This window comes from Protomyctophum bolini, assembly GCF_963924005.1.
Source record: "Protomyctophum bolini genome assembly, chromosome: 23".
Classification (NCBI taxonomy): Eukaryota; Metazoa; Chordata; class Actinopteri; order Myctophiformes; family Myctophidae; genus Protomyctophum; species Protomyctophum bolini.
Window position 1 is genome coordinate 2,530,760 of NC_137884.1, and position 14,177 is coordinate 2,544,936.

Here is a 14,177-nt window from a genome sequence, read left to right on the forward strand (position 1 = left end):
TCACACTTTTTGCCTTTAATGACTTGCCCACAATATATTGATTGATTATTAATTTAATATTTTATCATAATCGTGTAAAATCGGTTTCTGCTGCAGGCGGCAGCCCGACACACAAACATGGAAAAGCCACCTCCACTGATTTACATTCACACATTGTTAGTTTTGCAACCTATACAACGTGTACGTGTAAACAAATTGCAATGTCAAAAACAAACTGCACGCAATCTTACAAAATAAAATAGAAAGGATGTTTATTTGTAGGGCGGCTGTGGCTCAGGAGGTAGAGCAGGTCGTCCAATGATCCCTGGGTCGGCGGTTCGAATCCCGGCTCCTCCTGTCCTCATGTCGAAGTGTCCTTGGGCAAGACACTGAATCCTGCATTGCCTCCAATGAGTTGGTCGGTGTGAGCTCGCCACCATTGGTGGTGTGAATGTGGGAAGTGAGGACGCTGGTGTCGACTGTTCGCCGCTTCACCTCCCAACGTATGAATGAATGAACCATTGTAAAGCGCTTTGAGCACTTGGAAAAGCGCTATAAAAATGCAATTCATTATTATTATTTGCCTACTTAGTCTGCGTATACTTATACTGCACACAGCATAGAAAGGAGACACAGCAAAATGCAGAGTGTACATTTAACTAAGTGTAAAAAAGAAAAGTAGAGTGAAATTAACACGCAGGGTTTTGATAGTGCGTGGGCACTATTGATGTCTTTATGTCTGGGCAAACAGCTTCTTCCTGCCCTGCATACCAGACAGGGCTTCTACGTTCTTACGCCAATCTGTCACCTCCTCCTTCTGTGGTGGTGAGAGAGAGGACACGCGCACACGCGCACGCGCACGCGCACGCGCACACACACACACACACACACACACACACACACACGCACACGCACACGCACACGCACACGCACACGCACACACGCACGCACGCACGCACGCACACACGCACACACACGCACGCACGCAGAGCAGAGCAGGTTAGCCAGGCCACAGGTGTACACAAGTCTGCTTTTTCTGATCAATAAGTGTCTGGAACAAACTACAGACATGTGTGGGCCTGGGTTTCGCTTGAGTAGCTCTTGGACAGATAGGCAATGAACATGATCCAGGGCCTCCTGACATGACAGGCCCAGGACCTGGCCCAGTCTATAGACCAGTGTTTCTGTCCGTGTGTTCTGTCCCTGTGGGAACATACAGGTGCACACAAAGTCAAGAACACAGGAATGTTCATTTGGTACACTCTCAGACCCCTTTTCCACTGGCTGGTTCCCAATGGGAATTAGTCCATGAGCCAGAGCAAAACAATTGGAACGTTAATTATGAATTGAGTGGGCAAAACTATCCCTACTGTAAATTAAATTATTTATACGATCAATATAAGTCAATTAATATATAATATACACACACACACACACACACACGCACACAAAGCTTTTATACCTTTCTTTCTAGCTGCATGAAACAATTCAAGGCCACAGCCAGGGTGAGGCAGAGACAGAGAATAGAAGAGAGAGAAAAGGAGCAGAAGAGATAGGGAGGGAGGGAGAGGCCGAAGAGGGAGAGAAAGTGAAGGAACAGTGGCAGAGAGAGACAGTGAGTGAGTGAGTGAGTGAGTGAGTGAGTGAGCGAGCGAGCGAGCGTGTGTGTGTGTGTGTGTGTGTGTGTGTGTGTGTGTGTGTGTGTGTATGTGTGACATTTAGGGTGACTTTGAGTAGTAGTAGGAGTCATGGAAACAGGGACAGCTACACCACATTTGAATCAATTATATCGTTGCCATGCAGAAACCTTGTATCTCCATTTTTCAACCTTTGTATGTTTTGTGTCCCCCCCCCCCCCCCCCCCATCAGATAACTGCCCTACTATGTGGTACAGGGGGCTATCTCTGAATTTTTGTTAAAATTGAAATTAGGTTTTATAAATATCAAACTAATGAAACAGGAGCTTGCGAGTTGTGACTCAACGATAACGACACTGAAGCCTTTTGAACACAGGTTATTTTCTTCCCCATTTCCCCGAAACATAACGCTTTTTTGGACATACAAGGATTCCTCCGGACGGTGACGATGGCGTGCTAAATGAAAGTTTCTCTCAGAAGGGCGTTCAGCGCCGCCAACATGTTTGATTAGTACATTTGCACACACAAGCACCTCAGTAATAACCTTCTATGCGAGAAAGGATCGGCGACCAAAGGAGAATGGCACTACATTACATTTAAACCTGCATGTATGGCAATTCCATTACACCGTGACATTCTCAGAATTGGGGGCAAGGTCCCCTTTAATCCTCATATTTTTCAAATGTCATTTCCTTTTTAGGGCGAGTAGGAGGTGTTTGGGGGGGGGGGGCGGTCAGTAGAAAATACTGTGTGCGGCTTTGATTTCAAAATGCTAACCGTGGCTGCATCTTATCAAACGTGCTGCCTCGAAAGAAAGAACACGGAAGTGAGTCATTCCTGGAGCAAAAAATATATATATATTTCATGCCGCATGCAGATATACTTTGGCAGTGGTGGTTACATACATGAGTACATTTACTCAAGTACTGTACTATTTAAGTAATTTAAATGCAAATGTACACTTAAGTCACACACACCACTGTGACCACCCAAAACAGCTTAACTCATTTAGACCATGAGGCAGATGAAAAAAAATGGCTTCTAAACAGTTTTCTGATAAACCTATTTTCTATGTTAGTGGTGCTCAACCTTTTTTCACGTCAAGGCCCACCAGAACCATCTGAATGTGGCTCCAGACCCCTATCTGAAAATATGTAGTTCCAGGGAATAGCTTAATTGCAAGCTCACAGCTTGTAGCTATTTTCATTGCGCTAGCAAAGCACTGCTACCATTTCAAATGTCACATCTGCATATTTTGCTCTCTGCTGCCATTTGATGTCTGTATTTGAGGAACTGTCTAATCCACACACTTCACATACACTATATTAGATATTATAGTTTGTGTGTGCTACTCTGATGTCTCTGCTGAGGGACGCTTGGACAAAGCTGATGTCCGTTTAAGATATTACTTTCAGATTGCAATCATCATGTCACAATGATTACAATCATTTATGTACCTATTTTTACAGCACTTTATCCAAAATTAATGCACATTCCTGACCATAATAGCTAATTCAAATCCAAGGATAATGAAAGTACAGATATGCGTAGGCCTACTTATTTTATTATATGCAGTATATGATGATGCTTAGAATATTGAGATAATGATGAATCATATATAAATGATATTAACAGTGGGCAGACTTTACTGTTCAAACACCTTTTCCAACATTTAAAACATTGAGAAAGCCCAATTAATATACAATATTAATGTAGTTCTGTTTTTAAGTGGTGCAACCACTTCATTAAAACTCATTCATAGCTTTGGACACTTTCTTTTTTACAATTCATATATTTGATATATTGTATTTAGTGTACTGTATGTTGTTGATTTTGTGTTTTTCGGCTACATTGAAAATGAGGGCCTGCCCCTCAATTGTACTCGGAGTTTAAATAAAGGTTATGATGACAGTACAGTACAGTACAGTACAGTAGTAGTGGTACAACCACTACTAAAGGCTGTGTCCCTGGCTGTGTCCGAGCACGAAAATAGCGTTATAGCGTTCACCACCAAGTCTCACTGTTGCACAGCCAAACACACAGGCCAGGGAGGAGGGCTTGTACAGTACAGTACAGTACAGTACAGTACAGTACAGTACAGTACAGTACAGTACAGTACAGTACAGTACAGTACAGTACAGTACAGTACAGTACAGTACAGTACAGTACAGTACAGTGCAGGTATTTTCACAGTAATTGATTGATTAGCCAGCATTTTACTGTAATGACCATTGCCCTATACACTCACCTTCTCTTCCTCCTTCTTGACGGCCTTCAGGTTGGCTTTGAAGTCAGCCTTGGAAGTGGGCTTGGCCTCCAAACTCAGGTCCACACCCTTCTTCACACGCTTCAGGTTGGGACGTTTAAAAATATGGCCTTTCATGGCCAGCACCTTGGCAGTCAACTGCTCGATCTGGGGAGAGAATTTCGGTTCATGAGGCCCAGATCACCCCCATCTGAAAATATTGTGTTCCAGTGATCCTATTAAGATATTTGTGTTAAAGGTATTTTTTTACGCTCTGTCACCAAAGGTGACATGGTATTAGAATACAATGTTGTTATGCCTGTGGACGGCATTGTTTTTTGGGCTGTCCATCCGTCCATAATACTTCTGTCCAAACAGTAGCCTACATCCGTGCACCCATGCATGTGTAGTGTATGCACCCAGCTTGGCATTTGGCACAAGCGCATCCACTTGGACACAAGGATACACTGATTAGGAGTAGCTCTGGTCACCGTGACCTCACAAAACAGCCCATCAAAATCCTTTAAAGACATCATTCACTACATAATAATATACTAATGGTATAGGAGATAAAGTCTGCCTGGGCAATAATGAGTGCAAGTCAGTATCACAATTATTTCAACCTTTTGCCTCCATTACAATTAACTACTTAAACCCCAGCATCCTTATCGTAGGGAAGACCTTTGCAGAAAATAGCAGGTCACCAAGCTTGACGGTCGGCGATTTTCAGAGAAGCTATAGGCTATTTAATGTAGAGAGAAAACAGAAAAGACACTAGAACCGGACTCCGTCCATCTAGGGCAGGGCTACTCAACTTAAGACGGCTCAGGGGCCACTCAGCAAAATTCCAAAAGTCCAAGGGCTGCAAGCAAAAAAATGTCTGTATTATTTTGAAACGTTTACAGATTTATTTTCTAACAGACTACACGACGAAATCAAGGAAACACGTAGTATCTAGGCCTAATGAACAGATTATCACAGGTGAATAAATAAATACAGTAAGTACTTATGGGGCCATATCACTTTCTCTTGGAACAAACAATACAATACCTACAATCTTGAAAAATAACTAATTATATTGTTATTGGTATGCCCATGACCACCCTCACTGGCAGGTGAGCCAGTGGGGTAGCGTGCATTTGTGTGTGCATGCGGAGGATTTTTTTTGTCTTACTCTTAACTTAACTAAACTGAGGAGAAAAAGGGGTAACATAATTGTCGATTCATTGATACAGTATATAAGAAATAAGAACATGCCTATGCTTCTCGGTTTAGTTGATTACTCTACATGAGCAAGAACGGTTAGCAGTTATAACTGTCGGTTTTCTAATCTTTTCTAACCCAGCCACGCCTAGGATACAACCACAATGTTATATTTCTAAGTTCTCATTGGCCTTTTGCCATGTCAAATACAAGTGATTGTGTCCTTGGAACACATCACTATGCAAGCCTGAGTAATAATTTAAAAAAAAAAGAACCTGGTCTTTGCCGTGTTATTTCACATCACTGAGCCTATGCAATAAAGAATACCCGACATGACACGTGGGCTTTTATACGTATAGGATTGATGTGATCCTCATGCGTTTCCCAATGAGTTCAGATAATGGAAAGTCATAATTCCGCTTGGGTCGGACTCGGAGAGAGAGAGAGACATAAATATATATAATCTTTGAAATGAGAGCGCGGGCCATTTCATCTTCAAAACGCACACAGCTGGGGTTACCTGAGGTGAGCCACAAGTGCAGTTATAGCGGCAATCAATAACACAGTTAAAATGTGATTTACAATTCGTCGTATGACGGCTTTCGCACTCCGAAAATACACGAGGGCTCAGAACGTGCCACGGACACATTCTAAGCTTGTATACATCGTTTTCATGTAGACCCCCCAAATGAACATGCCCCCCATCTGAAAAGATTTTGTGACAGTACAAGACTTGTGTTTATGTATTTCAAGATTTTTGGAAAATAGCATATCTACGAGCTCGCAACGTGCCACCCGATAGTCCAAAATGTACAAAATAGAGTTCAAGTGGTTGACTGACCCCCTCGAACCACCGTTGTAGACCATCCGTTTTGGGGCACGCGGAGTCTATAAATGGGCCTTTTTGTGTCTCATTTCCATTACAAAGACCCATATACCTCCTTGTCATTCTTGGCCACCTTGAGCTCCATATCGTAGCGCGCCTCATCCACACTGTCGATCTTCTGGTGCAAATCCTCGCAGAGCTCCTGTGCCGAGAGAACAGACGCAATCTCCTTTAAGCCTTTCCTTCAAGAAATGTTGAAGGCAATAAGGTATAGGCGTGCGTGTGTGTGTGTGTGTGTGTGTGTGTGTGTGTGTGTGTGTGTGTGTGTGTGTGTGTGTGTACATATGAGTGCACGCGTGTGCGTGATTCTACATAACATCGTTATGTAAAAGTATTGGCTTTGAACCATCAGTGAGGCAGGTGGCAAGATGAATATATGTATGTATGTATATATATATATATATAATATTACAAATACACCCATGTCACATTGCAGGAGGTAGGGAACAGCTAATGTATATTTTGCGCTAAAGAGAGCTGATGTAGCCTATTGTACAAGTTGTAGATTGGCTATTTCTGGCGTGCATTACCATCGAAGACAAAGAATAAGGCTTCAAGTGGCAGAAAGTGGTCTGTTCAGTAACAGGGGTCTCCCTGACGAAATCCACCTGTAATGCATATTTTCTCTCAAACAGAGGTTGGAATATCAATTTCATCCAATCAGGGAAGAGAAATCATAGGCCGCCCTACAGGATAAACGGGTAAAATGTGAAGTGATGATGACACGTATACATGAGCAGACACAATTGGAAAGAATACCACTTACACAAGCTTTAACGGGTTGAGAACACGGCAGGTGTTTCTTTATGGCTATTGGCATTGTGAAGTTTAGCTAGTGTTATTGTACTGTTAGGGGACCATGCTGACACAGAAATGCAATATTCGGGAGTGGGTATCATACTGCTAACATCACAGCACGTAGATACAAGTGCACCATAAGAGTGCTATTTTCACTAGTAGTTAGTTAGTTAGTTAGTTAGTTTCATTTATTGTCCACAATGTGGAAATTTGTCTTTGGTCTCATAAACAGTAACAACAAACCGCAACAACACTTACACACAATTATCTTCATAGAAAAAAAGCAGGACAACAGTGGCAAATACATTACAAATCTTTTAGTTATTTTGGCATCATTTAGTGCCTTAATGGCATTAGGAGTTGAAGGTATTTTTAAAGATGTTAGCTTTTGGTATATTGTACCATCTACCAGAGGGAATGAACTCCCTGCATTTGTACTTCCTTGTAGATAATACAACTTTTCTGTCTTCCCAATGATTTTTGAGGCTATTCCCTGCTGCTTGCTTCTTCCTTTTACAATTACATTAAGATTGCAATACCACATTGCCATGTTAACAGTCAAGATTCCCTCTTATCAGCTAGGTTCTTGTAGATTCTGTCCATGATATTCTTGCTCACTCTAAAGGAGTTGAGCTTGCGTAGTAGGTGGAGGTGTTGGTTACAAGTTTTAAAAATCTGGTCAGTATTTTCACTGAAATTGAGTTTGCCGTCAATATACTGTATGTGCCTTAAAATTGTTCTACCTCCACTATTTGTCCACTAATGGTAATAGACTGCACAGGTTCCTTTTCATGAATGACAAGTTATTTTGTTTTTGTCACATTGATCCCTAAGGAGCTTTTATCGCACCAGTTATCCCCGCTGTGTCCCCCAACCAGGGCCATATCAACCACATACTACACATACATATAGAAAAGTAAGGGGGAAAAGATAGTCCCCTGCGGATCACCAGTGTTAAGCACTCGGAACGAGTATCATTCACACAGACCTGTTGAGGACGGTCAGAGAGGAAGTCTCTGACAAGATGGATAATACCTCCATTTACCCCTATGAGTCTCTGCAGAAGGGTGTGTGTGTGTGTGTGTGTGTGTGTGTGTGTGTGTGTGTGTGTGTGTGTGTGTGTGTGTGTGTGTGTGTGTGTCTGCATGCTGTTGAAAGCAGAGGTAAAATCAATATAAAGGACCCTGGCAAAGTGGGAGGGGAATGGAGAGGCTTTGACAGGGTATTAAACAGGCTGATCAGTTCCTCTCTGGCTTTTATAAGCAAATTGGATGTGATCTAAGTCTTTTAATTCAATGGCTCTGGGCTTCTTGGGGACATTTTCCATAAATTGGGCATTGTTAGAGAGTCAAGCAATTACTGGAATAGCTTCAACACAATACTTTAAGTTCATGAACATTTTCTTTCAACACTCTATACCTCTAAGGCCATCTGGCCCCCAGGGGCCACGTTGGGCTTAATACAGGACAGGCTAGCTACAATTTCATGTTCACTGAGTGAAATAGGGACATACTCTAGTCTACACTATCACACTCAGCACTGAAGTCATTCTTATCAAATGGCTGAAAATTATATTTAGATCATTAGCAAAAGATGGAGATGGGGGTGTGACGGGGGGGGTACGCTTTTGCTTAGTTTCCCTGCCCATCGTCACATTTAGACCTTCCCATGCTTTAAACACCATACTTCAGCGATTAAACAACTGAGAAGGCACACAGCCAGGCAAAGTATCATACCGACGTTGAACTTTACCACAAAGAGAATGAGATCACTTAAAACGACATAAAATAACAGCAGGCGAGACGGACAGATGAGACACTGGGTCAGCAGCAGAGCCAGCCCCCCTTGACCTTTAAACTGTACCTGTAGGCATTTTAAAATGTTTAAAATAATAATATAAAAAAAAAAATAGTTTACTTTCCACTCGGACAGTGACGATATGATATAATTTTACACAATGTAGGTAGTGGTGATCCCTGCTTCGTCTCGCTCTCTAAGCTAAGTGGTCCTTGGCCTGATAAACATGTGAAGACCCTGACCTGCACTATAGGGAGCTCTGCTGAACGATTTCAACCATGTGCACACGTGAGTAGTAGGCCTATATACCTGGAGCTCCTTGACAGACAGTCCGGAGACTTTGGGGTGTGGCGCTGCTTCATTTATAGCCGCTTCCCTCTCGATAGCCTTTGCTTTTTGCTCCTCGGCCAACAAGACTGCAGCTCTCTTCAGAAGCTTACCCTGTCAATGAAGAAAGTGATCATTTATTCAAGTCATAGTACACAACATTCTTTTTTGCCGTCTCTTTTGGCGTCACCTCTATAACAACACAAACATGATGGGGGGGGTCCCTGGCACACATTTTCTTTTGAAATAGGGGTCTATGGCTAAATGCATGTACATATTTGAGGGTCCTTGACGGAGTGTGTTTACCTTCAGCAGTAGTCTGCGGGTTGCTGTGTACAATTTCTCTTTTAGTTTTTCTTTCCTTTGCTTTCTCTGAAACAAAAAGGAGAAAGCTCTTGGTTTTGGTTTCATGAATTGAGCTGTCGAGAGCTACACGCACTCTTTGATAAAAGGTTTGTCTTTAGCTCAACTTTCTGATAGTAGGGTGATCATTGCAATCAGTAAACAGGGGGGATACAGTATTCCCCCTTGTTTATGATAGTAGTATTCCGAATACTACTACTACTACCACCACCACCACCACCACCACCACCATCACTACTACTACTACTACTACTACTACTACTACTACTAGTAATAATAATTAAAAAAAAAAACATGTTCAGGTGGTTTGCCAATTTCATTACCACTTATTTATTAAAAAAAAAAAAAAAAAAGTTTACTTAGTGTGAGTTGAACTCAAAATGCCACTAAGCAACATGCAATTATTCTTAAATGACAAGCTAGAGTTTTGCTAGAGCAGTGGTTCTCAAAGTGGGGTTCGGTTACCCCTGGGGGGGGGGGGGGGGGGGGGAATTATCGTATTTTACAGAAATTGTCGTAGTTAATCATTCAAAATCAGCATCGCACCTTTGACCTTAGAGTTGATATAAAACTCTAAGGTCCCCTGGCACTAAATATTTTCAGACGGGTGTCCGTGGCCAAACGAAACACATTTCAATGGGGGGTTCCTTAACACTAAACGGTTTGAGAACCAGTGTTGTTTTGGCAGTCTTTGGAATAAAACTCCATTTCGTTTTAGTCATATTTTAGTCATCTGAAATGTTTTAGTGTTAGTCTAGTTTTAGTCGACAAAATCTACAGTTGATGGTATCGTAATGGCTGATTTTACACTTGCTGGAAATAGCCAATCCAGCTATTTTCAGCATGCAACCAAGTGTAAAATGATTTATACTGGATCTCTTGCCCACTAGTCCCTTCCTAACATTTTATTTTAGTCTATTTTCTTTTTAGTTTTCGTCAGTGGAAAAAGAGGTAGTGGACCATCATTTTTTTGTCATAGTATACAGTCGACAAAATCAACACTATTGAGAACTACTGTGCCAGACAGCCATCCATCACATACAGTAGGCCTAAATATATAGTTACAACACCAGTATACTGTAGGGATTTTAATCAGTATGTTTTGGCACCCAAACAGTCATTTAAGACTGCATGCAGCAGGTGCAATGTTTAGGGACGGCAAGCCAAAGAGACAGAAATTCTTCTTACGGGTCTGCGTTTAAAAAAGATGGGCGATGACACCGAAATGCATGGGGGGAGGGTGGGGGAAGAGGGAGGGAGAGAGAGAGAGAGAGAGAGAGAGAGAGAGAGAGAGAGAGTCATGTCACTTTGTGCCCTCGATTCCAAACTGACAAGGACATAGTTAAGTTGATAGACGGCTTTGAGATGCTCAGGCATGTAGAGACGTGACACTCACCCCTCAGACATGGCTGACCTTGTTCAGATGTTCCTGGTAGGGAGAGGAGAGCCAACATAACCGTGGTTAGGAGCGAAGGGTTTTGATCGAGAAATTGGCTGCCCTATATGGTGGGAGAAGTATAGGCCTACTTAACCCATTCTGACCTGAGATCAGATTCATACGAGGTTTTCCACTGGACACACACTGGTCTGATGAACCCATTCTGGCCTGAGATCAGATTCTAAAAATGTCAGTCGCTCTTCGATTTAAAAAAAATAGCAGACCTACAAGCTCGTAGCGCGCCACTCGGTGGTGCGCTATGAGCTTGTAGATCTGCTATTTTTCAATAGCTAAAGCATAACATGATGATAACACCAAAATGGGTTCCCGTTCAGAATGGGTTAAATTACACAATATGGATGTAAAACCAATATTCAAAACGTAAATTGACGTGCTGGAATCAAAATGTACTGTATACCAAAGCAAACAATATATAATATATAAACTTGAAATATGACTCAAAAAATGTCACAGATCTTATTCAAATGTGCCAAAATATTGAAATAATAGCAGATCTAAAAGCTCACAATGTGTGGCATTGTGTCACGCGATGTGAGCTTGTAGATATGCTATTTTTTTCTCCGAATAGCCTACATAACAAATACGGTATAATTGGTTAACGTATATTTTGTAATAATAATAAAGAAAGTATACATTAAAACAGTTTAAGAGCCAAAAACGTCAAGACGTCTAATTGCCAACTATGGACCGGATGCCACGGATGACAAGACGTGATCCCTTGGGAATTTTTTTATTCTCTTTTTTTCCATATTTTGAAAATTCCTCTAATCTGGTGTACATGTGATGACATGCACATTACATGCATATAATAGAATTACAATGTCTTTCTTTTTTTATAATGGGAGAATTGGCACTCAAAGCCTAAACTGGTGACCACCAGGTGGCGCCGAAAGACTAATTAAAGGTGTTAAATAGTTAGTGTTAAAATATTAAGTACAAATGACAATATTTGCCTCCGAGATGTATATAGGGGAGTAGAAGTATAAAGTATATCAAATGGAAATAGCTCAAGTGAAGTAAAAGTACCACAAAGGTGTACTTAACCCATTCTGAACGGGAACCCGTTTTGGTGTCGGCATCATGTTATGCTTTAGCTATTGAAAAATAGCAGATCTACAAGCTCATAGCGCGCCACCGAGTGGCGCGCTACGAGCTTGTAGGTCTGCTATTTTTGACAAATCGAAGAACGACTGACATTTTTTTAAATCTGATCTCAGGTCAGAATGGGTTAATCGGACCAGTGTGTGTCCAGTGGAAACCTCGTATGAATCTGATCTCAGGTCAGAATGGGTTAAGAGCATTATATGTACTTATACGCTCCACCACTGAAATTGGCCGCCCTATACATTCACAGCTGTGGTGCCTTAGCTTAATACACAGTATATACACACACTAAAATCCTCAGTCCGTAATTCAGCTCGGAGTCCATTTGGTTCCCATTTGGAGACTCTTTTGAGCTAAATTGACGCTGAGGATTGGGACACCATATGGCACGCATGCAGTGCAAGATCATGAGATTTGATTAGGTTCCATTACATCGTTCTTAACCCATTCTGACCTGAGATCAGATTCATACGAGGTTTCCACGGGACACACACTGGTCTGATTAACCCATTCTGACCTGAGATCAGATTCTAAAAATGTCAGTCGTTCTTCGAATTTTTCAAAAATAGCAGACCTACAAGCTCGTATCGCGCCACTCGGTGGCGCGCTATGAGCTTGTAGATCTGCTATTTTTCAATAGCTAAAGCATAACATGATGCTAACACCAAAACGGGTTCCCGGTCAGAATGGGTTAAGGGCTCTTAATGGAAGACCATGTTGCGGTGCGTGATTTATCCTTTCATTGGTTTTTATTAACTTATCCATTACTGTACTCTAATGAATATGATTATATAGTGTTGTGTAATGATATTATGGTAATGTAGTAATGTAAGCATGATGTGCTGTGTTAATAACACACGCCGCGGTGATAATATGGATTATGATGGGCTATACACATCCACAATGTTGTTATATTTCATTTCCCTCGTTGGATCATGTGTCACTTTCACCAGGAATATTCACACGCGCAAACCCATTTAAGACTGAGGCCGATTAAAAAAAGAATCTTCTAAATCCTAAAAGTTTTCTGAAAAACCTACGTTTTTGGTGCTCAACCTTTTTCACGTCAAGGACCCCCAGAATTGTCTGTATTTGGCAGAGGACCCGCCATCTGAAAATATGTTGTTCCAGGGACACCCCCCCCCCCAGAAGCAAAGATTGTAATTTGTAAACATTTTAATTTGCGCCAGATTTGCACAGATTTGTACCACATTTTTAAAAAAAAGCTATATACAAGCTAATGTACAAGCTCGTAAATCTATGATCTATAAACTCTATGATGACATGTGAGCCTGTAAATCGGCAATTTATAATAGTGTAATTATTTGTTGTCGATTTGTTGACCGAAAAACTGAAATAAGGTTTCATAAAAGGTGCTTCTCGAGTAATCGATGAATCAAAAGAAATAGATAGAATAAGTGGCAAAAATAAATAAAAAAATCTATAGTTGCTTGTAATTATTTCGGCACCATCGATTTCGGCCCCTTCGACCGCTATATGGAGGGCCGTGGTTTGACAATGAACGTGAACGCAATGACGCAGCGGAGACGATCAGAAGGTAAATAATGAAGAGGTCATTATTTCTCCCTCGTGGAGCCACCCCGCTGTCTTTCACGCATGCACGCCGGGCCCCACCGTGCAGGCCGTGCGGTATCCTATACGATATCGACGAGGAAACATTATTACCACTGGGAGTTGTACGGACAAGGCCTCGGCCTGACCTCGTATCTCTCTCATCGCAACGCACACAAATGAGGCTACTCGAGAGAGAGAGAGGGACGGAGGTTCACTCGGCGGGGTTAATTGGGTCCTTGGAGGAAATCGAATGACAGTGAAGAAGAGAGAGTGTGTGAGGTTAACCCATTCTGACCGGGAACCCATTTTGGTGCTAGCATCATGTTATGCTTTAGCTATTTAAAAATAGCAGATCTACAAGCTCATAGCGCGCCACCGAGTGGCGCGCTACAAGCTTGTAGGTCTGCTATTTTTGAAAAATCGAAGAACGACTGACATTTTTAAAAATCTGATCTCAGGTCAGAATGGGTTAATCAGACCAGTGTGTGTCCAGTGGAAACCTCGTATGAATCTGATCTCAGGTCAGAATGGGTTAAAGAAGACGAAAAAGAATAATGCATTTAGTCTCCGCCAAAATGACCTTGCAAATGTCCCCTCCCCTCGGAATTCCGCTTAGCTCCTTGTGAGGAAGATGTGACTGATACATCGAAAAACGTTTTACTTGCACCCTGATAATAAAATAAGGGCTTCGACTGTCTTGAGTTGCTCCAGTGCCTCCCTTCCTCCTTCAACCTGTCCTGCCTCTTGAGATGCACCAGACAGGCCTGCCATATAGGCTTGAGGTGCGGTTGGAACTCCCTTTTC

General features: G+C 41.9%; 1 protein-coding gene across 1 annotated transcript in view; it reads right to left on the minus strand.

The window, feature by feature from the left end:
- LOC308310604 (troponin I, slow skeletal muscle-like) overlaps positions 1-14,177 on the minus strand; it is a gene marked incomplete at its 5' end in the record, with an annotated part of 35,124 nt that continues 20,947 nt past the window's right edge. The window contains 5 exons of the mRNA XM_080756988.1: positions 1-796; positions 3,865-4,029; positions 6,003-6,092; positions 8,855-8,986; positions 9,179-9,242. Of these exons, the coding sequence (XP_080613114.1) occupies positions 713-796; positions 3,865-4,029; positions 6,003-6,092; positions 8,855-8,986; positions 9,179-9,242 (535 nt within the window). The 3' untranslated portion in view covers positions 1-712. The remainder of the gene's footprint in view (positions 797-3,864; positions 4,030-6,002; positions 6,093-8,854; positions 8,987-9,178; positions 9,243-14,177) is intronic.